Source organism: Pediculus humanus, genomic scaffold (assembly GCF_000006295.1).
Source record: "Pediculus humanus corporis 1103172108298 genomic scaffold, whole genome shotgun sequence".
NCBI lineage: Eukaryota > Metazoa > Arthropoda > Insecta > Psocodea > Pediculidae > Pediculus > Pediculus humanus.
Window position 1 is genome coordinate 437,396 of NW_002987867.1, and position 26,458 is coordinate 463,853.

At 27.6% G+C, this 26,458-nt stretch overlaps 6 protein-coding genes across 6 annotated transcripts; 3 read left to right on the forward strand and 3 right to left on the reverse strand.

Moving 5' to 3' along the window:
- Positions 1-3,226: 3,226 nt before the first annotated feature.
- On the forward strand, positions 3,227-5,347 carry Phum_PHUM562610 (kelch domain-containing protein, putative; the record flags this gene model as incomplete). Its single annotated transcript, XM_002431918.1, has 7 exons — positions 3,227-3,334; positions 3,434-3,604; positions 3,681-4,080; positions 4,161-4,310; positions 4,416-4,634; positions 4,716-5,066; positions 5,154-5,347. The coding sequence occupies 7 exons, from the start codon at positions 3,227-3,229 to the stop codon at positions 5,345-5,347; spliced, it is 1,593 nt and encodes a 530-aa protein (XP_002431963.1).
- A 212-nt stretch (positions 5,348-5,559) lies between these two features.
- Phum_PHUM562620 (zinc finger protein, putative) lies at positions 5,560-8,181 on the reverse strand (the record flags this gene model as incomplete). The annotated part of the gene is made up of 2 exons (XM_002431919.1): positions 5,560-7,895; positions 8,067-8,181. 2 exons carry the CDS (start codon positions 8,179-8,181, stop codon positions 5,560-5,562), a joined length of 2,451 nt encoding a protein of 816 aa, XP_002431964.1.
- Positions 8,182-8,390: 209 nt separating this feature from the next.
- Phum_PHUM562630 (uncharacterized protein) lies at positions 8,391-8,821 on the forward strand (the record flags this gene model as incomplete). The annotated part of the gene is made up of 2 exons (XM_002431920.1): positions 8,391-8,447; positions 8,525-8,821. 2 exons carry the CDS (start codon positions 8,391-8,393, stop codon positions 8,819-8,821), a joined length of 354 nt encoding a protein of 117 aa, XP_002431965.1.
- A 923-nt stretch (positions 8,822-9,744) lies between these two features.
- Positions 9,745-12,813, reverse strand: Phum_PHUM562640 (uncharacterized protein; the record flags this gene model as incomplete). Its single annotated transcript, XM_002431921.1, has 10 exons — positions 9,745-9,952; positions 10,052-10,165; positions 10,247-10,350; positions 10,429-10,610; positions 10,701-10,963; positions 11,342-11,719; positions 11,839-12,032; positions 12,107-12,238; positions 12,444-12,567; positions 12,767-12,813. The coding sequence occupies 10 exons, from the start codon at positions 12,811-12,813 to the stop codon at positions 9,745-9,747; spliced, it is 1,746 nt and encodes a 581-aa protein (XP_002431966.1).
- Positions 12,814-12,963: 150 nt separating this feature from the next.
- On the forward strand, positions 12,964-14,277 carry Phum_PHUM562650 (ubiquitin carboxyl-terminal hydrolase isozyme L5, putative; the record flags this gene model as incomplete). Its single annotated transcript, XM_002431922.1, has 3 exons — positions 12,964-13,039; positions 13,279-13,342; positions 13,440-14,277. The coding sequence occupies 3 exons, from the start codon at positions 12,964-12,966 to the stop codon at positions 14,275-14,277; spliced, it is 978 nt and encodes a 325-aa protein (XP_002431967.1).
- A 2,791-nt stretch (positions 14,278-17,068) lies between these two features.
- On the reverse strand, positions 17,069-20,098 carry Phum_PHUM562660 (Angiopoietin-2 precursor, putative; the record flags this gene model as incomplete). The annotated part of the gene is made up of 5 exons (XM_002431923.1): positions 17,069-17,285; positions 17,376-17,519; positions 17,607-17,794; positions 17,877-18,008; positions 18,800-20,098. The coding sequence occupies 5 exons, from the start codon at positions 20,096-20,098 to the stop codon at positions 17,069-17,071; spliced, it is 1,980 nt and encodes a 659-aa protein (XP_002431968.1).
- Positions 20,099-26,458: the final 6,360 nt, after the last annotated feature.

Sequence of the window (26,458 nt, forward strand, 5' to 3'; positions counted from 1 at the left end):
CTTCCTCCCCCCCAAAACCGTTATTTAAAATTTCCTTTTCAATTTCATAATAATAATTATTATTATTAATATTAATTTTTTTTTTTTTGTTTTTTGATTTAATTTTGTGATTTTTTATGTATGATTTTTATAAATATGTATAAATATATATATATAGATTTGTTTACACGTAATTATTTAACTAAATTGTCTCGAAATTTTATTATTATTATTATTATTTATTTTATTTGTCGGGATTTTTAAGCATTTATTCCAGGTTTCTACCTGTTTTCTTAGAAATAAATTCTTGAATATCAATGATGCTATTTATAAAATTTTTCGAAGAATCAAGGTCGTCTCACATAGTGCGATTTCCTGTACGATTTCTTATTTTAAATTCTTCAAAATTTTCTTTAAATTTCCTATCCTTGAGTTTGGCATGGCTCCCAGTGCTGCTCCGACGATGAATAGTTTCTGTCTTTACTCTCCACATTCTGGCTATTTTAGCCTTTTTCCCGCCGGTACGGATACTTCAATTAGTTTACACCATTTTTCCACATTGTGCCTGAGGATGATATCCGGTTTGTTGGCTGGCACAGTTCTGTCAGTGTGGATTTGTTGATCGTACAGACTGTGCATGGTCCTACTGTAACGGGCTCAGAATGTGGTTGTACTACTCTTTGGGTAATCCATCCATTCCATATTCTCGGCATATATTCTAATGAAGATATTGACATATTTTATGTGCCTTTCTAAGTATTCATGTTTTGCCAATATGGAACAACCGGAAATTTGGCACATATTGTCTTGGCAGACTTTGAGAATTACTTTCTCATAGTTATGGGTCCGCAATGCCTGATCTTGAGCCGCTGTAATAAACGCTTCCCTTTTAATCCTTAATTTCCCCCGCTGTAGCCAATTGCTCTTCTTATTAATGTCTGAAGGCTTTACTCTTTTTAGGTATTGCCCATACAGCTTTTCCGGTTCCCATTTGCCTTTTAATTTCTTCTGAGATTGGGCTTTGCTATCATAAGCTGCAAGTTGCCCTTCTTCCAATATCTCGTTTTCTTTATTCTCCTCTACTATTTGTTTCTTCTTCTTCTTCTTATTCCCTTTTTAAGTTTATTAAATGTTTTGTAATAATTAAATAAGACAAATTGAAATTTTGTCACCACTGTTTTCTTGTCTACCCGTTATTACATCATTTCTATTTAAATTAAATAAAGTTTTTGGACATTGTTTATAAGACGAGGGAGGGGGTTGTGAACTCAAATTTAATAAAAATGTTTTTATGATGATATTATTAGGTAATAATAATGTTATAAAGTTAGTTAAAAGTTTTACTTCTATTTCATCATCATCATCATCATCTTTCATAAAGTATTAAAATCAATTCACCATCTCTTATCGATAATATTTATATCAGTAACGATAAACTTTTCCGTTAGATAAAATAAAAATAAATCCGAATTATTATTATTATTATTATTATTTAGTCACATTATTGTTTTATAAAGAAAAAAAGTAATAAAAATCAAATTATTTACCAAATGAAAAAAAAAAAAAAAGAAAAAAAAGTTATATATATTTTTTTAAATGTGTATAAGGAGGGGGGGATAGGGGAGAGGGTTCGAGTAAATAAAATTTAACCAAATTAAGAGGGTTTAACTTTTTTTTTTCTTTTCCTTCCCTCCTTCTTATATTTTTTTCTCTTTCCGAAAAATTAGCTTCATGATTTATTGTTTATGTGGTTAAAAAAGATTTTGGATTAAGTAAAACAAGAAAAATATTATGCGAGGAATAAGAGATACGAACGAAATCAAAAAAAAAAAAAAGGAAAAAAGGAAAAAGTTTTAAAAAAAAAAACTTTTTTTTCCTTTTTTTCCTTTTTTTACATCAATACTAAAACCATTTACTTTTTTTTCTTTATGTAATTTTACTGTTTGAATAAGTTTTTTTTTTTATTGTTTGAACCTTATTTTTTTTATTTTATTTTTCTATTATTGTTATTTTATTCACTTATTGATTTTTTTCATAATAATGATGATGATGATTATAATAAAACTTTATAACGTTTATTATTATTATTACTTTTACTTTTTCTTGTTTTTTTACTATTTTTTTTTTGGGAAGGCCATTTTATAATTTTATGAATAAATTTTATAAATATCCTTAGTTTAACTTTTTCCCTTATTTAAAATTATGTTTAACTTTACTTTATATTCTGTTTACTTATTCTTACACTTTTTTTTTTTTGTTTAAGATTTTAAAAAACTTTGTACAAACAAATTTTATATTACAAATATTGTTGATTTTAAAAAATAAAATATAAATTTTCAAGTTTTTGTACAAAGTGGGGGGGGGGGAAATTCATACATTAATTTTTTTAACTGAAATTTTTGTATATGTGTATACATATAACTTTTATGATATGTAATTTCATAATTATATGTATATAATTTATATCTGTGTGTGTGTAGATTTATGCGATATAAATTTACAATTATTATTTTCAATTGTTGTACTTAAATTAATGAACAATAGAAAAAGAATTTGAATTTTTTGATTCTAAAAAAAAAAACAAGCTATATGAATAACCGCCATTTTGAAATAAATAAAAAATAAATTACTCGTGTCATCTACAAGACTAAAAAGCTTTTATAAAGGCGTGAAAAATTGTGCTTCCTTTTCTATAAAAGGGAACTTTATTATGATTATAAAAAGCATTTTTTAAAATCAGTGAATGGAAACCAAAAAAAAGAAAAAAATTACTTGTTTTTTTTTCAACGACGACGAGGACTTTGTTAAGGATATAAAAAAACAGCGTCCGGCTTTTCCGTTTGTAAATCCATAATCGGAAGTAATTTTTTATTATACTTGACGCCTTCCGTAACATTCTAGAACTTTCTTCCCTATAACATTAAACATTATTTTAAATGTAAGGGTTGTGGCGGTTGGTAAATGCATATAATGGATTTATCGATTTGTATAACTTTTTAAAATGTTTTATACGAACCCGGTTTTAACATTTATGATGTAAAATTAAATAAAATTAAAAATGAAAAAACTTTCTTTCACATACAACCAGTCAAATTTTTTAATCCCGTACCTAACTAAAAAAATTTTAATTCGAAAAGGCGGTGGTTAAACGTTTTTATGTTAAAATCGCTTATTATAAATCGCTTATATGTAGTATAGCCATTCAATGTTTTTTTTGTATTTATTTTAAAATTACTTAATTTAAAAAATGGGTAAAAAGGACAAAAAAAAGGGAAGGGGAATAGAAAAAACTGCAATGAAAACAGAAAAAAAATTAAGTGCCAAGCAAAAAAAATATCTGGCTAAAATTGGAGAGGTAAAGCATGATTTTTAACAAGTTTTGGTTATGTTCCACTTTTCCATAATTCCATATACATGATAAAAATCTGTTGTAAATTGTAAATGATATTTTCAGGATGACATTGAAAAAATTTTAGCACAAATAGAAGAAGAAGAAAAGAAAAAAGTTCAAATTAAAGAAATTCAAATTGATAAACCTACAAGACGTGTAAATTTTTCTTTTGTTGCTCATCCATTGAAAGAAGAATTATTTTTATTCGGAGGCGAATATTTTAATGGGCAAAAAGTAAATTTTTTTTTCCTGTTTTTCGGGATTTTAAATCTAGTTTTAAAGCAGTCATTAATTGTTAATTTATTTGCAGACTGTAGTCTACAACGATCTTTTAAATTACAATATCAGTAAAAATGAATGGATGGTAATTCAAGCGCCAAATGCACCTCCTCCAAGATGCGGGCATCAAATGATTTCTTTAGCAAAAGAAAAAGGACAGTTGTGGTTATTTGGTGGAGAATTTACAAGTTCCACACAGAATCAATTTTACCATTATAAAGATTTATGGGTATTTCATTTAGGTGATAAAAAATGGGAAAAAATTTCTACTGATGGCCCATCAGCTAGAAGCGGTCATAGAATGGTTCACTTTAAAAATCAAATTATAATTTTTGGGGGTTATCATGATAACCTGAGGGATTATAAATATTTTAATGATGTTTATGTGTTCAATTTAGATGATTACAAATGGTCCAAAATAGAACCTTCAGGTAATTTATAAAAAAATTAATTTATGTGAACTGTACAACTCATGAAAGCTACTAAATTTCTGAATGTTTAATATATAAAGGTAATCCTCCAGCACCAAGATCTGGATGTCAAATGGTACCTTTGGCTGATGGTAAAATTTTAATAACAGGGGGTTACAGCAAGGAAAAAGTTAAAAAAGATGTGGATAAAGGTGTTGTTCATACCGACATGTTTCTTCTGAGCCCTGATAGTAAATAATTTTTTTTTTTTAATAAATCTAGGTATTAATTAAATTTTATTACAAGCTCATTGAATTTTTTAAAATAAAATAATTTATTTTTATTTTGATTTTTAGAAAATGATACAACTGGAAAAAAGTGGAAATGGGTTTCCCTTAAACAAGGCGGAATCGTTCCTACACCTAGATCAGGTTGTTCGATAGCTGTCGGGCCGAATAATAAAGCTTACACATTTGGTGGAGTGGTAGATGAAGAGGAAAGTGAAGAAGACATTTGTGGAACATTTCTCAATGATTTTAATGTTTTAGATTTAGAAAGAAGAACATGGAAACCAGGTTTGACTTGATTACTTTTTAAAATTTTTTAATGATTGTAATTTGTTACCAATTTTATAATTTGAAAAAAAATTTTTTTAGGTACTCTTTTAGGAAAAAAAGATTCAGATGTTAAAAAAAAAAGAAGAAAAGAAAAAACTAATTCAGAGGAAACTGATGAAGTTGAAGAAGTTGAGCCTATGGAAGAGGTCGAGGAAGAACAAAAAATTACAACTGTTACAGATGGAGTTTTTACAATGACAGTTGGTCCTTCTCTATCTTCTGGTGAAAGTGCTACCGACTTAAAAACAGTTAATAATAAAGCGAATATATTTTCACCATCTCCTAGAATGAACTCTGGTTTAATTGTTAAAAATGGAAATTTATTTTTATATGGTGGATTAGTTGAAGATGATGACAAACAATATACTTTAGCTGATATGTATTCTTTAGGTAGGCACAAGGCATAATTATTTTATGCATGCTTTAATGTTCTTTATATCAACGACAACTGAAACTAAATAAAATTTTTTATTATAGATTTGCACAAATTAGATGAATGGAAAATTCTTTTATCTGATGAAGCAGCCAATCAAGAATGGATACAATCTGAATCAGATAGTGATGATGATGATGATGATGATGATGACGAAGAGGATGAAGAGGACAAAAATGATGATGGTGATGATGATAATGATAATGAATGTAGTGAGGAAGAAATGGACACTCAATAAAAAGATAATATTAATTTAATTTAAATTATATTTTTTTATATGTTTGATCATCACTCACAAATTACATATATAGGTATCATTTATAATGCAATTTATTTTTATACTCGTTTGAAACATTTTGAATTTTCTTTTATTTTTTTTTCATTTTTATTATCGATGGCTATAATATTTTTTTTTACTTTTTTTAGTAACAATAATCAGTCATTTAATTATTACAAATTATTGTGCTTTACTTTAATATGTTTATTGAGACTACTTTTCACAGTAAACACTGCAGTACAATGTTTACAAGAATATGGTTTTTGTCCAGAATGTGATGTTAAATGATCTTTTAAACCTTTTGTAAATAATTTACCACAGATGGGACAAGGAGTTTGTTTAAGAGTTCCATTATGCCTTTTAACATGTATGTTAAAATTTATTCTGTTTGCAAAAGTTTTCCAACAGGTTGTGCATTTGTACGGTTTATTTCCAGTGTGCTGATTCAAATGATCATTCAAACAATCTTGCCTTGTAAATTTTTTGCCGCAAACTTTGCACTCCAATACTCCATAAACGGAATGAACTTTTAAATGCTGATTCAAATTACTCAAACTCTTGTAACAGCAATTACATTTAGAACATTTAAATGGTCTGTTTTCTGAATGCGAATTCATGTGAGTTTTTAAATCTGATTTTTTTGCAAAACCCTTTTTACAAATGTTGCAAACAAAATGAAATTCTGAATTATGCCTAATTGAAATATGTTTTTTAAGTAATGATTTGATTGGAAATTTTTTATCACATTTTATGCAGTCAAATTTTAAATCTCCCGAACATATTTTTATATGAACCGATAAATTTGCTAAATTTTTAAATTGCTTTCCACAATGTTGGCACATCAATGAATCAGAATTGTGAGACAACATGTGTGTTTTAAGTACACTTCTTCTTATAAATCCTTTGTTACAAATCCCACATTTGTATTTATATTCACCTTTGTGCTTTTTTATGTGATCAGTCAAATTATTTTTTTGTATAAATCTTTTACCGCAAAGTTCACATTGAAACCTTGAGGAATTGGAATGAAGAGAAATGTGGTTTTGAAGAGTTTGTAAAACTGCAAAACCTTTACCACAATATTCACAATAATAACTGAATACTTTAGTGTGACATTGTTTATGTTTTTCTAAATAATTAATAGTAGAAAATTGTTTATTGCAAACATCACAAAATAATTTTTTTTTTATTAATTCATCAGAAGATTGTTGTTCGATTTTTTGATCAGATATATCATTGGTTGAATTTTTAGACTTATAGATGTCGACCAATTCTTTCTTAGCCGATTTTAATTTTATTTCCAGTTGATCGACCACATTAATTAAATTTAAACACCTCGGGCATATAATGCAACCTTTCAACTTTTTAAAATTTTCATCGTTAATTACTTGTGAAAGTTTGCTTAAAATTGAAACTTGAGTTGATGTTGTTACAGGCATTTCTTTACTAATTTTGACAAAATCATTTTCTGAATCAACAGAAGAAGATTTATTACAAACTAAACATTTTGACGATATAACCATTTTAACATCACTTTCTAAATCGCTTGTAGAATTAACATTTTCAGAATCAGATTCTTCAACAATTATGTCACTTTCTTCTGATGTAGAAAGTGATTCAAATTCAACATTTTCTTTATTACTTGAACTTAAATTTATCGATTGCGATGAATTTTTCTTTTCTTCTAATTCATTTTTATAAACATCAAGATCTTGTCTGGGCATATTCATGCAAGAAGTATAATTTTTTGTATTTTCCTTATTTAAATTAGTTTTAACATCATTTCTTGATGATTCAAAAGTTAAATTATCATCATTTGAATAGTCTTGATTTTGTTTTTGATCATTTGATTCCAGTAATAATAAACTAACAGAGCATGATGGGGAAGTTTCGCTAAATTTACATGATGATGAAGATTGACTGTTATAGTTCAAAGCATTTGATGGACTACAATACCAACTTTGAGAATCTAATTTTGTTTGAAATTCTTTAGAAACTACTTTATATGCTTCAGCTGTGAGAGGAGAACACATTCCTATAGTAGTAGTAGTTTCAATACTACTCATTCTCCCAAAACAAGAAGGAGAATTTGATGCTTCAATTTTATCAAAAGGACTTTTTCCGCTTCCTAACAAGTCAGATGTCGAATTAGATGAATGTACACCTGGTGGTATGAATCTATTTTGTGGTAACCAAGGTGAATCAATTTGATTGAAACTATTAAAACTTGATGGGGAGAACAAATTGGAATTAGGAAAGACAGTTTGTGTTCCATAAATTGAACTGTACTGTGAATTTTGTGGAGGAATTACAAAGTTAAACATTGCACCAGACTGATTTGAGAGTAATTTGACATTTGAACTTGATGAATTGTTCGATTGAGGTGGAACAGGTAGTGTTGGACTAATAGAAGAATAATAATAAGGTTGGGTTGTTTGATGAACTTCATGTTGCATTAAACTTGAATCCGTTGAAGAAGATAACTTAGGGAATTCTTTTTGATGAAGATCTGTGTAAGAAAAACATATCCTCCTGTGACTTGTGATGTTTGCAGTCTGAAAAAAAAAAAAATTTTTTTGCAATTATTATTTTTTATAAAAAAAACAATTTAATTATTTTAATTTTTTTTGGCAGTAAAATAAATGACAACAAGAACAAGTAATAGAATTTTTAACCTGACTTGTTCCATAACCGCAAGTTCTACAATGATAATGAGTTGAATTTCTACAGCAAGAAGACCATCCACAATCAGTACCTTGAAAAGCTCTAAAACCTGATTCTTGGGGCGAATTCATAATCAAAGTACTTTTTTAAAATAAAAAAATTATTTTTATAATATGTCAAAAAAAAAAAAAAAAAAAAAATTTATAAACTCACGCTGCCAATGTAACGAAACTAAATGGTGGTTTTAAATGTAACTGCCCCACAACAATTTTTTTTTATTTAAAATTTTAATTTATAAAATATATTATTAATAATAATAATGAAATTATTAACGCATAATATGTTAACATCAAAATGTTTAGTTAATGTTGTTACTGGATATCCATTACAAGTTAACGTAAGTTAAAAATTATTTCACAATTATTGTAATTATACGATAATGGAGATGATGATTAAAAAGAAACAATGTTTCAGGCAAGGAATATAAAAGTTTTAGATATTGAATTTAATCCAGAATTTATATCTAGAATGATTCCAAAACTTGATTGGAATGCTTTGTACAACACAGCTCAAAGTATCGGTCATTTAGGAGAATTACCACCAGAACCAGCTCCTGATTATGAAAATAATGAAGATTTTTTAAAAAAAGTACACCATGTGCTTTTAGAAGTTGAAGTTATGGAAGGAGAATTGATTTGTCCAGAAACTGGTAGAAAATTTCCAATAAGTGATGGAATACCGAATATGTTAATTAATGAAGATGAAGTTTAGTTGAAAAATTTCAGTTATAAATAACTTTATTTTTTATGGACAACGTGACAAAGATGATGTGAGTTCATTTAAGTGCTTTTAACCGTTATTATATCAAAAACAATTAATAATAAGGTAAGCAAATTTCTTTTATATAAAAATTTATATCGATTAGGATAAAATAAATAATTTCTTTTTTTTTTCAAAACTGTAAATTAAATTTTTTTTTTATTGTTTCTTTAAGTTACCATAAAGTTTTTTTAATTACATATAACTAAATACTTTCATAAAAATTTTATTCACATAGACAAACATCACAACTTAATGTTAAAAAAAAACAAGACATTTTTTAAACACATTCAAAAATGCTTTCATAAGATTCGATATATATTTATTATTGAAATTTTTATTCAATATATAATTAACAGTATTTTAGGAGTAAAACATTAAAATATTATTAAAATATCAATTATTATTATTATTTAAATGATGTAATTAATTTTTTATCACAAAATTTTTATCATAATCACACATATATATAAATTCCATAATTTTATCGACAAATTTTTGTTTAAAAATCTCGAATTATTTATAATACAAAAAAAAAATACAATATCGATACATGTTTACCAAGTAATGGACGTTAAAATCGATAATTTAATGATAATAATAATAATAATAATGTTAATTAAACTTGAATACATAATAATAATATTAATTTAACATAATACGATTCATTCGATCATAAATAAATCAAAATTTAAAAAAAAATTATTATTATTATTAATTTTTCCACAGATTTTCATAAAAATTCTATAAAAATAAATAAAACTTTTAATTAATCATATAAATATATATATTAATGTCTTGTTTTGGACTAGACTGGACTAGACTGTTACGACTTGGAACGTTATTTGCGGGCGTTCGAATGACGGTTAAAAATTTCACCATTTAAATGCCGCCATTATTTGAGAGTATTTGCTTCCTTTAACCAAAGTCGGATTCGGTCCTTTGCAAATGTTTTTATTTCGACCTTGAGCAACGGTTTTATTTTCCGTGAGAAGTAAATTTTTATTCGGTCCTTTTGCTAAACTTTTACCCTTTTCAGATCTCAATTCCGGATCCGGTCCGTTCCACGTCATGTAATCAGAACTGAAAAAGGATATTTGATATAAAAAAGGTAAGCTAATTTTCCGCCATTTTTTTTTTTTTTTTTTTTCATATTATTTCCAACGGAATTTTTATACTCACAGGAGCAATTGATCGTTTGGTCCCTTGCATAAATTTTTATTTCTCCCACATGGTTTCATTAAATAAATGGATTTGAATTCTTTGTCTTCTGTTGTGCTCGTTCCTCTTGAAATTCTAAACAACAAAAATCAAACATTTTGTTTTTTAGATTTTAATAACGGTTTCCTTTTTCCACAAATATATTTGGATACTTACTTCGCTACGTCTTTTTTACATTTTGTCGTTTTATTTTTTTCTCCTCCATCTTTTTTTTTTCCATCCTCGTCTTTTTTCACGTCTTTGGACGCTTCGGTTTTGTCCTAAAGAAAAATTCATTCGTGTATAAGATGATACATTAGATAAAAAAAAAAAACAAATTTCATGGCTTAATATCAAACCTTATCGGTGGAGTTTAACGAATTTTGTTTAGAAATTTCATTTTCTTTATTTTCTTTTTCCTCGTTAATCATGAGCATTAACAAATGTCGGGCTTTTTCTTCATCGTAATTAACACTTTCTATTGCAATTTGTATTAATTTTTCTGGTACGTCATCGTATAAACCCGCCAATCTATCTTTCACTACATTCGAACAAAAAAAAGAAAATTTCAACGGAAAAATTTTCATAAAAAAAAATGACTTCCAGAGTACGCAGTATTTTTTTTATTTACTTTTACTTTTTTCTTCTAAAGATTTCATACGTGGAGGTGGTGTGGGTTTTTGAATTTCCGTTTCTTTTTGCAATGTTAAATTATTATATAAATCTTTTTCGGATTTTTTATCGACCGACGAGGGTTTGGATGCTGTTATATTTTTCTTTTCGTATCCCATGCTTTTTAATTTCTCTGATGTTTTCATTACGTTGTTATTTTCACTTGCCAAAACGTCCAACAAAATGGTTTCTTCAACTTTGGGAAAAACATTTTTCAAATACCTAAAAAATTAAAAATTTAAAACTAATATTAAAGTTATATTAAAAAGAAAATTTATATTGATTTCATGCAAAGGAATGATACATTCTTCAATAAGTTACCTAAATATGACAATAATAATAATAATATTAAGGAAATTATTTATTTAAATTTTGTCAGGATTTATTATAAGTTTAAATAATAAAAATAAGGTTTACATGCTTGAAGAATTTAGCAAATCATGCGAGATTCTATAAGAAAGAGATAATTTAAATTTTTTAAAAAATTCTATAGAAAAATAAGATTCTACTAATTAAAATAAAATTTTTTAAAAATGCATCGAATAAAGTTTTACTTTTTTTTTAAAAATAATAATATAAGTTTCAATGAATTTTAAGAACCTCAATTTCATTTTGGGAGAAGTCTGAGATTTTGGAGACGGTTTGAAGTCTCCATACATTAAAGAGCTGTAATAACTGCTAGATGAACCTGGCCTGGGCATAGGACTACTTCCTCTCGGTGGAGGAGTACCCCAAACAATTAAAGATGGAGTTCCCATACTTCCTTGAAGAGCGACAGGAGGAGTTGTTAAGTTGCTTCTTATACTCAACGATGGTGTTCCTCTTATACTTAATGGGGGAGTCATTTGATAAGGAGTACAGGATCCAGGTACACTTGGGGCTTTAGATAATAAAAGTGTTGAATAGGGACCAGGTGTTGCTATAGGATGTTTTTCAACTTGTAAAGCACTCATAACAACTGCCTCTCTATTGTGGTACCTATAATTTTCACAATACTTTTACTGAAAAATTTTGTTAGTAAACTACGATGATGAGCTTTCGTAGAATTAGTACATGTTAGTATAAATTTTATTTAAAATAAAATGATTTTGACATACTTTTTTAAAAGACATTTAATATGAGTTTCGCTGACGGTTGGAAAAGTTGCTCCAATTCTAGCGACAAGTTCATCAGTATTGGCTGATAACGAACAATCTGTAAATTGGTTCTTGTGGTGATATGCACTAGCTCCCATTACAGTACCTAATCCTTTATTAAAAATTTGATTAGGCCTTGCATTGTAAGGAATTTCCTAAATAAAAATTTGTTCATGTGAATTAAAAATCATTAATTATTTAAGAGCCCAAATACATTAAAAATACTTACTTGAAGAAAATTATTAGGTGTTGGATAACTAATTGGCAAGGGCAGGAGTTGAAAAGCAGGCTGTGGCTGCAAAGGGTAGGGAGGAAATGGAGGGTACATCATATTGAACCCATTATATTCTAAAGATCCATGCTGCTTGCAACACAGTTATAAAGCTCGAATGTTTTTACTGATTACATTTAAAAAAAAATTAATAAAACATTAAAATAAAATAAAAATAAAATTTCAAATAATATGTTTTAATTTAAATTAAAAATTTATTTATAACATAATAATATGAGTGGGATCGAATGTAATATGATTTTAATTACATTTTTTAAACATTTAAAATTACTACCTGTGATGATGTCAAGTCTTCTTGTCGTAATGAATGAGATGGAGAAGATTGATGAAATACTGATCTAAATCTAAATCTTGGGTCTTCATTATTGGGTAATCGATTAAAACCATCCATAATAAATCTAAAGAATAATAAAACAAAAAAGTATACATTCAAAAATCCATGTTGTCAATTTGACTTTTCTAATTTTACTAAATGCCCAAGTCAGTTTATTCTGAATGATTACTTTTCCATTTAAAAGGTACAAAGATAAAAAAAAAAAACTACAAATTAAAAATTTTAAAATAAAAACTTTGAGAGCAAGTGTTTTTTTAACTTACGAACGTCGACCTCGTATATCGCATCTATTTTCAACGTTAAGTGACATTTGTTTATTTACGTTTGAATAGTCTGACTTTCAAGGAATAAACAGAGTAAGACGTAAATCGATATATTCGATATATCGAAAAGCTGGATACAAAAAAAAGCAAATAAGCGGATAGAAAATTTACTAAATTCACGTTTTCAATATACAAAAATGGCTGAAAGTGCTGGAAATTGGTGTCTGATTGAATCGGATCCGGGCGTTTTCACAGAACTCATTAGAGAATTTGGTAAATTTTAAAATTTTACGGTTTCCGTCACAATCATAATTTTTACTAGTTATATAATTAACACCACCCTTATCTGAAAACTACTTTGTTGAAGTTTTCAAATCATAATTTACATTTAAACACTTAGCTTCTATTGAAAATTACTCTGGTTCTTTATTTTCAATAAGTACATTAGTGTATTAGTTAATTTTAATTCTTTTTTATATTTTTTTAATTTTTTTTATTCAATTTTTTTATAGGAGTGACTGGGGCACAAGTTGAAGAGCTATGGAGTTTAGATGCTGAATTTTTCGATGAACTGAAGTATGTATATATGCATTAATTTTTATATTTAGACATTATTATTTGTTAAATAATAAAAACCATTAAAAATTTTATCATTAAATTTTTTTTTTTTCAGACCAGTGCATGGATTAATTTTTCTTTTTAAATGGTTCAATGATACTGAGCCTTCCGGTACAATCATTGCTGATAATAGACTCGATAAAATATTTTTTGCCATGCAAGTAATAAATAATGCTTGTGCTACTCAAGCTATTTTAAGTATTTTATTAAACACCAATCATCCTGATATTTCACTGGGACCAACATTGACTGAATTTAAAGATTTTTGTCATTCTTTTAATGCTCACATTAAAGGACTTGCCTTATCTAATTCTGAAACTATTAGGAGAGTACACAATTCATTCGGAAGACAAACCTTATTCGAATTTGATTCTAAAATGCCATCAAAAGATGATAATGTTTACCATTTTGTAAGTTATATACCCATTGATGGTAGATTATATGAGCTTGATGGCCTTAAAACTGGTCCCATTGATCATGGGGCAATCCCTCAAAAAGGAGATTGGCTTGATGTTGTGAGGCCCATCATTGAAAAACGAATCAAAAAATACAGCGAAGGAGAAATTCATTTTAATTTAATGGCAATCGTATCAGATCGTAAAATGATATATGAAAGAAAAATTGAAGAATTACAAAAGCAGCTAGAAGAAAGTGGAATGGAAGTGGATTCACATCATTCTGAAATTGCAAGACTTAAAATGCTTATAGAGGATGAAGAAAAGAAAAGGAAGCAATACCAAGTTGAAAATATAAGAAGGAAGCATAATTATCTTCCATTAATAGTTGAATTGTTGAAAATTTTAGCCAGAGAACAGAGATTGGTTAAAATTTATGAAAGGGCTAAAGAAGTTTGTTTAGAAAAAGAAGGGAAAAAAGATAAATCTAAAGCCTAGCAAAACTTTATTATTTAAAATTATTATTTATTATTATGTAACACAATTAAAATAAAATTTCAATCACTTAAAATCAAATGTTTTTTTTTTCTAAATAAGTTTTTATATGTAAAAATAATAATTATATCGATCAACAATAAAAATTTTTGTAGAGTTTATTTGAGTTGATGTTATTATTTAAGCCTTTTATCCATATTTTTTTTTTTTAATTTAATAATTTGCGTTTAAAAAATTACAAATTGATTCATTTTTATTATTATTATACATAATATTTAATAAATTTCATAATGAGTCAGTCTAAGATTTTGGCGGTAAGTTTTATAGCGTGACAAACTTGACCTTGGAGAATGTTGGCAGCAGTGAGAGTTTGAAGTTCATCAAATCGTTTTTACTGTTATGCATTAAGTCAAAATGCAATTTTAAATATTGTAAATTTTTTCTTTTGTGTGAAATGATTTATTTAAATGGTTGAAATTGAAAAAAGGAAGAAAAACGATTATGCTTGTTTTTACAAAGTAATAGTTAAAGTTTATGAAATATGATGTAAGAATATCTTCGAATGGAATGGATTTTTCCCGGTAACGGTTTTGATTTAACTTTTTTTTTTATATTACTATTATTCATTTTAAAACAATTTAATATTAGCTAAATTAGTGATTATCACCAAATTAAATCATCTCATTTTTGTTTAGTTTCTTTCAAAGTAATGAATAATATATACTTATTATAAGGATTATATCTATAAGAAACTTTAGGCCATTTTTGTTATAAACCATGGTTGAGCATGCTTTGCCATTGTTAAAAAAATGTTTAATTTTGTGTTTCTTTTCTCTTATTATTATTTTATTATGGTAAACTATCTTTAATTTTTCACAGTGAATATTGTACTTGTAATTTTATTACATCAATTTTAAAATTTATTTAATCATTACTCAAACAACATTCAAAACTACACATGGAAGATAACTGAATTTCATTTATCGTTTAAAAAGTAACTTTTTTTCATATTTTAATGATTGTTTTACTTTTTCGAATCATCAAAATTCTTTTTTTTATGCATGTCATAATATAAAAAATTCATTTAAAAAAATTAAATTTTTAAAACAGCTTAAAAAAAAAAAAAAACTTTCAAAAAATTTCTTACACAATACTTGTTTTTTTTTTTTAAAAAAGAAATTAATTTTTTGTTACAGATAATATTTTTGGAATGATGCAACTGTGATGCGAAGTAACCAAACATGAAAGTAAATTAAAACAATCTTAATTTAAAGGTAAATACACAAAAAATTCATATTTTTTTTTATTTAGTTTTTACATATTAGTATTATCTTACATATGGAATTAGATGTTCTTCGATTACAAGGAAACTAAAGTTGTTTTTAATATTTTTTAAATAATTACATAATAGTTTTAGTTTCCACATTTTGGTATATTTCCAAAAATTTTATCATTAATCTTGGTATTAAGTTTTAAATAATGGTTAGATTAAAATTTCAATATTAAACACTACTTTACTATTTAAAAGACTGGAAGCTGAGTTTGCATTTCTTAAAACGTAATCTTATTAACATGAGTTACATTCAAAATGATTTACTTACATTACTATTTATTATTATTATCAATTTTATATATATACATATAGATGGAGGGTATTATAACTTAAAAAAAAAAAAAAAAGATCTTGGAGAGGAATTTATCGAGTAATTCAATTACACTTTAAAGGAAATTTTATAATCTCTTTTATCGAATTACTAAAAAAATGATTTTAATAATATCAGGCTTGAACATAATTTGAAAAATTTGAGTTCTTTTATTTCCAAATTTGGATTTTCTTTGATATGAGAATGATATTACATAATGAAAGTAAGGAAAATAATTTTCAAATTAATTCGATTAATTAAAAGTTTTTTTTTTGAAATTAATCGTTAACACAAATCAATGCAAGGCTTTTTGTTAACAAACGGTTAGGAAGAATAATTTGGGATATGTTAGGAATTGAAATTGAAAAAATGAAAGAAAACTTTTTAAATTTTTAAAATTTTATTTATTATTTACTTAATTTTAAATAACAAAAAACAATCTTTACCTTGTACTTGGGTAGCATAATGCTTACCATAAATGTTTTTAGTAAATCGTCGTTCATTGCTCAAAATTGGTAACCCAATCCATACGCTTTTAGTTTTTTTTATTTTTTCATTTAATTTTTTTCAATATCGTTTATTTATTTATTTTTTTCACGTAAGCTTATTAAAAATCTTCCTTTTCTTTGGTAGTAAATATACACTTTTTTTTTTCTTTGTTTCTTATTTACGATGTTTTTCATCATCATCATCATCATCATCATCATATTTATTATCAGTCACTAAGCTTTTAATGTTAAAATCAAAAAATTTTTTTTTTTTCCCCTTTATTTCCTTTTTTAATTTTTTTTTTGTTTGTTTTTGTCTGAATTTTTTTTATTACTACACTGAGTATTTGACGAACGAATAGTATAATTGTTGTTGAAAAATAATAATAATAATAATATAACTGTAAATAACCGTGCAGTCATAACTTTTATCGGTTGACTTTTTTTTTTTTTTTTCTCGATTATTCGTTAAACCGTAAAAGTCAAATTTACATATTTATACATATATATCTATATAAAATAATTAAATTTTAATTATCATTAATATTATTTAAAAAAAAAAAAAATTTTGTTGTTTCAACAAAACGGCTAGGATCATCATTATAATCATTATCATCATCGTCTTCATCGTCTGGGAGGGACGACGATGAAATTACTGTTTGGTCATGTGCTTGTCAATATCCCTTTGGGTTTTATCATCATGGAAGCTCTTTTCAATGTGTAGTCCCATCCTCTCCACCTGAACCAAACGATACCTTGTCTAGCCGCTATATCTTGCGGATCCGTTAGGTAAAGACCGTTAAGTCCTCGACCGCATGATTTCCACCACCAACCTCCCTTGAGCATGGAGGCACAATTGAGACTTGATCTATCGTTGTCTCTGAAATTGTTATTTGTTTGTTATCGTTACCGTTACATCTCGATGATAATAATAATATTAATAATTGTGATAGATTGAAAAATCGAGTACCTGTTGTAAGTAGAGAACGGACTGTTGTTGCTGCCGTACCACGGATCGTTTAATGAATCTCCCGCGTTTCCTTCGTAACCGTCGATTTCAAGTTTGTAATATTCTGCTTCCGAATATATTTTGAAGTGGGAATATTGCGCGTACCTGTTGAAAAATTTTCCAAACGTTTTACAATTGATAATTATTTCACGAATGCGATTATTTTGATGGTAAAAAAATTTTCACACTCACCTCTTGTTTCCTTCGAAATCTTCCAATTCGATTCGGAGTATGTAATCTTCGTTGTTCGTCAACATGTAAATGTTTTCGTTTCCAAGCCAAAATTCTTTAGCCGGATCTCCGAAACCGTTTTTATAATCGTTCCAATCTCTATTGAAATTTTCTCGCGGTTCTCCGAAATCGTCTCTTCTGTGAATGACCTTTAAAATAATTTTTAAAAAGCACGAGTTAGGTAATCGATTTTTTTTGTATAATTTAATTGAATTCGAATCGTTAACTTACGGTCCAGCCTCCATCTTCTGCTTCCTGCTCGCAATAAACTTTGAGGAACCAATATGTAGTACCTCTTATTTGAAGGTAATACACTCCGGATTCTCTCATGCCAGCATTTAAAATATCAGAACAGGAAAATCCCTGAAAAAAATTTAGAAAATTTTTTTTTGTTGTATTGTTTGCAAAAAAAAAAAATAAAAAATTTCAATTTTCACTTCCGAATGTGGTATAAAAATTACGGTGGAAATTTTTTTTTTTTTTTTTCTTTTCAAATTGTGCAATGTGTGCGGTTTGTGAGAGACCATCATCTAAAGATGAACGTTTATATTTTATAGTTTGTGACGGCAATTAAATGATTTCGAAGTTACCTTTAGAAAATTTTAAAAGATTTTTTTTTTTTTTTCATTTATTATCGAGGTCAAAGGGGAGACTAATTAATTTTTATGGGTATGAAAATGCACACATAGGATTGCGATTTCATTTTTAAAAAAAAAAAAAGCGAGAAAAAAAAGCAAAATGAAAAAATGCATATCATATCATTCTTTTAAACGTTAATCAAGGCTGTAAAAAAAAAAAAAAAAACTTGTTTGCATCTTCACTCGTATATATTTGAGCATATGGCATTTTATTTAGTATCCTCAGGTTTTTAACCGCGTTTGTGTTTGTGTGTGTGTGTGTGTGTGTGCAATTCATATGAACTTTCACGTTTGTTGTTGTTGTTGTTGTTGTTACCTAATGATTTTATGCGGGGATGAATGAATTTTTTTTTTTTAGTTGATAAAAGGGAAATTGTATTTTTGAAATGGTGCTCTCAAAGCTAGGGTTGGTAATTGGGCTCTGTAAATTTTCTTTGCTCGATAGGATTTTCAATTGTTTTTCCTATTTTATTGGGTGGATAGTTTGAGTCGAAATCAAAATAATTTATTACTCACTCTAACGTCTTTAATTGTTGCCACAACATCTGTGGTAAACGTCGTGTTGCTGAGAGAGGGTTTGTTTTTCACACTTGGAAATATGATTCCTCTGTGAGTGGCTTTATTTCCATTTTCACGAATGATGGGCGAGGCTGTGGAAACGACGGTCGGAAGAGCGGAAGAAACGGTCGAAGTAGGAGTCGTGAAACTGAGCGGTAAAGGTTGTTCCGTTTGTTGCAAAGTCGAAGATGGCTCCGAATCTACCGTGTACCTCGTGTTGTCGTATTCGACCAATCTATCAATCGTCGGATCTAACAAAAATTCAGCTGGCACTGGCCTGGTAGCTAGATTAATGACTTCATCTTCTTGTTTTTTTAATCTCTTGTCGACAAGGTTAAGATTTTCAATAATTTTGTTCGTTTTCAATCTCAAATCCGTGTGAATGTTGCTGATGGCTCTTTCTTGTCTCTGAGTTTGAGTTAATAATTCGTCGGATTTGGGTACCAAATCGTCGACCGAACTTTTCGTTCCCACCACGACATCCCAAACTTCGTCCATTTTTTCGCTCACGCTCAATATCGGATTCATTTTTTGAACCAATCTATCGATTTTGCTCGTAGCCGCACCCGTATTTGATGTTGCTGTTGATTTGTTGGTCATTATTCTGGGTTCGACGATCGCGTAATGTATATCTTCCACCATTACCAACATTCTGTTAATGTTGTCTCTGTGATTGTTTAATTGGTAATTGAATTTTTTCTCTAGGTTTTCCAATCCGGATTTGACTTCTTTTGTCACCTGGTTGGAAATTTCGTTGCCGATAGCTTTCGAAGCATCGAGCAAATTCATATGTATGGGTTTCTTTTCGCTGGCTTCCGCTTTAATATCATCAGCGGAAAGCACATTTTGTTCCAATTGGGTTTTCAATCCCGCTAATTTTTTATCTATATCATTCACTTTCTTATCGAGCGTCGTAAGCCTTTGATCGAGGCCATTATCGCCATCTTTCAATTTGTTACCACCTTTTATTTCGTTACTCTGAGTCGTTTGAAATAATTTTTGATCCAGAACTCGAAGTTTCGTTATTATAGAATCCGTTTTGAGAATGTTGTTTGTGACTCTCCCGTCGATGGATTCTATTCTTCTCATGAGATGTTCTACGGCTTTGTCTAAATTTTCGATTCTTTGAAGTTTCGATTCCAAAGTTGATATAATGACTTCGAAAACGTTGAAAAGATATTGCTCCCTACAACAAAAAAAAAGATTAACGATTAACATTAAAAAAAGTACGAAACTGGATAAACACTTGTTCGACATGAGTCGAACAAACACGTTTATAAATGATTCGCTTGTTAGAACAAGACTTGTTTCCCTCTCTCTCTCTCCCTCTCCTAATGTTTATTGTTATCAGATAATTAATAATTATCCAATGTATTAAAATTTTTGCGCTTTAAAGTTTGAGATGTCGTACGAAATTTTTTTTTGTTTGTCGTTTGTTGCTGTTTGTCGAACGCAACACCTTACAAATTTTTTTAAAGTAATAAATAAAATTTTTATTACTTATTAATGATAATTTATTAGTCGCATTTTTAATGTTAAAATCATTTATATTAAAAAACGATCAATGAAAAGGTGGCGGTGGTGGTGGTGGTGGTGATGGTAATAGCGGTCGTGACAATGGTAACAATGGTGATGATGATGATGATGATGATGATGATCAGCAAACCGTAAAACGGTCAAATTAATTGAAACCGTGTAAAAAAAAAAAAAAAATGTAAATTTATCGTCTTGTGATCTAACGATTGCAAAAAAAAAAAAAAACCTCATTTGTTTTTATTATTATTATTATTTATCGGTTTTATGGGAGGGGTAGAGAGAAGGGGAAGGTGAAGAGAAGGGGAAACGGTTTTTTTTGAAATTTAATGCTTGAAAATAAATAAAAATTGTATCATTAAAAGGTGGTAATTAATTTATTAGACTTTAAAAACTTGAAAATTACGATAAAAAAAAATTTATTACGTTAGCGGATTGATTCGTTTCGTTATTATTATTATTATTATTATTATTATTATTTTATTACTTATTTATTTATTTATTTAGTAAAACGGAAATGACTATTAGGTTAAAATATTTATAATTCGTATGAAAAATTTTCTCGTTTTTTCGAACCGCGGATAATGCTTAATTCGTTTCTCTCTCTCTCTCTCTCTCTCTCTCTCTCTCTCATTAATGCTCGCATGTATCGGTGTGTGTGTGTGCGTGTGTGTCGTAAAACTGGTTTTAATTGAGCAAGAAAAATATTTTTCCTGGAATTTTCACGAGGGTCGAAAAAGAGACAAAATTGGGTAACTTATTTTTAAATCCCACGGATTTTTTTTTTTTTTTTTTACGCGCGCATGGAATCCCTTAAATTGATTTGATTTTTTTTCTTACCGTAATATTAAATTTTATTAATGAGATACGCGTTAAGCAATTGCTGAAATCAGGTTTGCCGGTCCCTTTTTTTAATGTATATGTGGCGAGTTTGAGTTCCTTCCTCCCCAGTCTCTCCCCAATCCCTCCGTCGAATAACAAATCGAAATGTTACCGTAATAATTTTTTTTTTTTTTCAAGTAAAATTTTCTCACGTATTTCCCTTTTATTCTTTCCAGTCGAAAAAAAAAAAAAAAAAAAAAAATTTTATTTTTAAATCCGGATTATTTTTAACAATTGTCAACACACGAATTGTTGTTGTTGTTGTTATTATTCGGTTGTGTAATACCAACATAAAAAAAAAATTCATTTCCGAAAAAAAAAAAACTAGTGATAATGATAGGTTTTTGTTAATGTAGAATAACATTTAATATATACATATGATGAATGTTAATTTTTTTTAACGTGAAATTTTTACGTAATTTTTCTTTTTTTTTTTTCTAATCGATTATTATTAATATTTATGTATTAAAAAACTTTTAAAAGGCGTTAAAAAAAAAAATGTATGTAATAAACAACGATGTGAAGGTCGTTTGGAAAAAATGTAACGAAAAAGTGAAAAAAAAAAAGTTTTTCCCTTTCATGTCGTATTTTTTGTTATTATTATTATTATTTTTTTTTTGGAATTAATTAATATTACGATGAAAATATTATGTTTACTGTTAGGGTGGTGGTGGTGGTGGTGTTGGTGTTATTATTATTATTATTATTGATAATTAAAAATTAATGAATGTCGTTTACATTGACCCCGAAGTACTTTTGCTGATTTTGGTCGGCTTATCGAGTTTTTCTAGGTTTCCGAAAAAGGGGAAAAATAAAATCGTATAAACGTTTTTTTTTTTTTTTTCTTAAACGATCAAGGTCGGTTTGGTTTGTTTCGTTTGTTTTAATTCAAAAAAAAAAAAAAAAAACTTGATAAATTATTTACGAGATAGAAATAGATTAAATATTTTTCTAAAAAGTAAATAAAATTCAAATCGATCGATTTTTCCTTGTTATCGTGGTTGCGGACAAAAAAAATGTGTTTCGATTGATTGTTTTGTTTTAAAAAAAAATTATATATGAGAAGGTGTGGTGGTGGTGGGGGGATGATGATGGTGGCAGCAGTGATCCATCAAACTTAGCAAATTTTGTTGGCGGGCATGATTAAAAGCATGAAACTAAATGGAAAATGTTTAAGTCGTTAGATTTATTATGAAATTCGCAGTGTGCGCGCGGGTACAACATAAAAAACTTTTAATATTTTTATATAAAAAAAGGGGGGGGGGCGAATAAGGAAAGCCAAAAAAAAAATGAAATTCTTGATTTCCAGAGTTTAATGCGAATTGAAAAATAATTTTCTGGAATCGAAAAAAGGAAAACCTTGAATTGAATTTAGTTCACTTTTTTGTTTTTTTTTTTAAAGGATAAAACATTTACGAGATTTTTTTTTTTTTTAACGAAAAGAGGAAAGGTAGAAAGAAGAAGAAGAAGGAAAAAAAATAAAAGTGGGAGTTTGTGAAGGGAATTTAAAAAAAAAAAAAATAAGGAATGGACAGGAAAAATTAAACGGAGAATGAGAATAATAATCAATGCCCGCCCCCCGTTTTTTTTTTTTTTTTTGTTTCAAGGAATCAACCACGATTTCATTATCATTGCGTCATTATTTAGCATTGAAGGAATTAAATAAATTTTTGGCCTCTCGAAGTGGTTGGAAAGAGAGAGAGAGAGAGAGACAGAAAGAGAAAGACAAAGAGAGAGAAAAAAGAAAAAAAAACTCGTTGCTCTTGAAGTTGATCTTGATTTTCATTTCTCTTTCTCTCTCTCTCTCTCTCTCTCTCTCTTTCTCGATAAAATGAAAAAAAAAAAATAATAATAATAATAAATAATAATTTATTATTTTTAATTAATGTAATATCGATTAAATTCCGTATTGATATCGATATATCGCTTATCGATAAAATCGATTACCGAAGGAAATATTTATGTTTATTCGCGTAGAAACCGACGGTTTTATTTTTTATTATTAATAAAAGGATAAAATTATTAATTTTTTTGGTTTTTTTTTTCGATATGGGGGGGGGGCGAGGGCGGGAAGAAAGGAGGGGGAGGTTCGATGTTACGCGTGTGCGTGACAATTTTTTGGTCAGTAAATGTCACGCCCGAAAATTCGACCTAAAAAAAAAAAGAAAAAACGATTTCGAGACTCGAATTTTTTTTTTTTTTTAACGAGAAATATATAATTTATTATTATTATTATTATTATCATTACTAATAATATTTGTTTTTCCCCACTGTAATTACGATTACAAAATTTTTTTTTGTCGCATTTTGATTATTATTATTATTATTATTATTAAATGGAAAATTGTTCAGGTTTTTTTTTTCCCTCCCTTTTCCGGTGGTTATTAGGTTTCGGTCATACTTTTTATATTTGTCGTCGGAATGTTTTGCGTCGCCATATTGTCTTTACGATAACCTTTTTGTTTAGCAAAAAAAAATTTGAAAAGATAATTCTAGAAGGTTGAGAATCATTGACGTAATCAAATGAAAACAAATGTAATGACGTCACGATAAATTAAAATTTTTTTTTTTGCGATTGTTTTCCGTTTTTTTACGTTCGGTTTGTTTTCCGCGTTCGGAGCGAACGTTTTTTCGATTTCGAAAAAGAAAAACGTGGAAAAAGAATGAAAAAATGGTTGCTTCCACGTTTTATTTTATTTTATTTTTATTTTTTTTTATAATCGAAAAATTTGTTTGTAAATAAATGTTTTTGAAAATTACGAAATTTATCTAGTTTAAAATTATTATTCGGTAAAAATGGTTAACAACAACCACAAACAACACGTTACAAACTCGACAGAATACGGTTATGATTTATTTTTTAAAAAATTTTTCTAGATTTTTATAATTTACATAATTTTCGAAAAAAAATTTAAATTTCTTGCTCAACGCAACAGGTTTTTTATTTTTTTATTATTTTTCGTGTGTTTTTGAAATCGAATTTGAGAAAAGGAAAAAATTGTTTGTTTGTTTGTTTGTTTGAGACAATTTTTTTTGTTTGTTACCATCGCCATCTTTTTTCTAAATCCTCATCTAAATTATTATTTTTACGATGCGGAAATAGATAACAATTATTTTTAAAAAGAACAAAGGCGGGTAGGAATGATTTATTTAATAAATTGAATAAAATTAAATTTTTTAACACGAGTTATTATTATTATTATTATTAAAATCAATTAATTTATTTTCACGTGTGTGGGAAAACAGTTGGCATGTGGTATGCTGCCAACGTTTTGTTGTTGTTGTTGTTGTTATCCCACCACCACCATTAATTGATCCCTTTAAGCGTTAACAACTGTCACAAATGGATATATTTGGTCGAGATTTTTTTTTTTTTTTGTTAAGTTTCTCTCAATGTCGCCAACAAATTGAAACACTTTTAATAATAAAAAAAAAAAAATGTTCAACGTCACGAAAATTAATTAATTAAACAATTTAATTTATTTACTGGAAAGAAAGAAAGAAAGAAAATAAAAAAATTGGAACGGTTTTTTTTATTTTTATTAATAATAATAAATTTTTTTTTATGAATAAAAATTTAAGGTTGGTTCGCGTGTGAATTTATCGATAGTAATCGAAAATAATCGATTTTTTTTTTTACGCTTTCACTTTTTTTAAAATAAAAAAAAAAATACGTTAACGCGAGAGCGTTTTCCGGTTTTCCAAAGAGGGGAGAGGAGAGGAGGGAAGGGGAAAGAGCCAATAATAATAATTTAAATCGTGAAAATAATTGTAATGAATAATTTTTTTTTTGTTTGTTAAAACCGTCGGGATCGCGGAAATAAGGTTGGGAGATTTGCGACAAACGTTTATAAGATTATTATTATTATTATTATTATTGGATAAATTTAGAACGTGAGGTTAAAGGGCAATCATATATACACAAAATTTTAAGTTTTAAAACGCGGCGTAAAATGATTGACCGTTAAATTATTAAAAGCAAGAACAATTTCAACCTTCGTATTTGAAATTTGTTTACGTATTTGTTTGTTCGTAAAAAAACTCATTTATTTATTTAAATATCGATCGATCGATCAATCAATCAATCGTAGACAGATGAATATTGATCGGTAACAAAACATAATAATGATTATTAGTAAAAATGTTAGTAATAAACTTCCGTCGTAGCCTCTTTAAAATTATAATTAATGGTTGGTTGTTGTTTTTTTTTTTTTTTTTTTTTTTTTTTTAACGAAAGTAAAGTTTATTAAAAGTAATTTATAAACATATTATTAAAATTTATAAATATTATGGCAGGAGATGGGGTAGTAAATGAATAATGCGTGTAAGATGGCGGCGTAATGCAAAAAAAAAAAAAAAAGAAAGAAATAATGAAATGAAATGAAAAAAAAAAAAAAATTTTTTTTTCCAATGTTGTGATTGTCGTGTCAAAAGAAAAAAGAAAAAAGTAAAAGTACTGTCAATGTTTTTTTTTAATTTAATTTTTTTTATTCTCTCTATCTCTCTCTTTCTCTTTTTCTCTTTCTGTAATACGCGGCGTACAATATGACATAACGCGTGGCTGTCGAAAAACTGTTTGTTTCTCATTAAGCATAAATTAAAAAAAAAAAAAAAATCGTTATTATTAATCATTTTCATCGATAAGTATGTTAATCGATCGATCGATATATCGATTTATCGATTTTTTATTGTATTGTTTTCTTTTTTAAAACGCGCGTTATCACGAATGTTTATGATAATTATACCTTAAATTATTTAAAATAAATAAGAAAAGAATTTTGTTTGCCGGTTGTTACGGGTTGTTTTTAATTTTTCTATTACGTAAAATTTAAATAGCAGAAGAGGAGGAGGGGGGAAGGGGAGGGGAGGAGGAAAAGAAGGGAAAGGATTTGTTCGGTCAAATATTTTTTTTTTTTTTTGTAAATCCATATATGGTAATTATTATTATCATTAAAAACTTTTGTTTTGGTGCCGTGTTTTCGTTTTTAATCGTTTCGAGTCTTTAATTAAACGTAAGAACAAAAAAAAAAAAAAAAGGTAAACACATACTAGTGTGTCCTTATTTGTGTGTTTGTGCGTGTTGACGTGCGTGTAAGAATTTTTTGGAATCGTTTCCATATAAGGGCAGATGATTGCTCTGTTGATACCACTGGAGAAGACTACATTTTTTTTTTTGTTCGATTGTAGTAGATTAACGTGTTT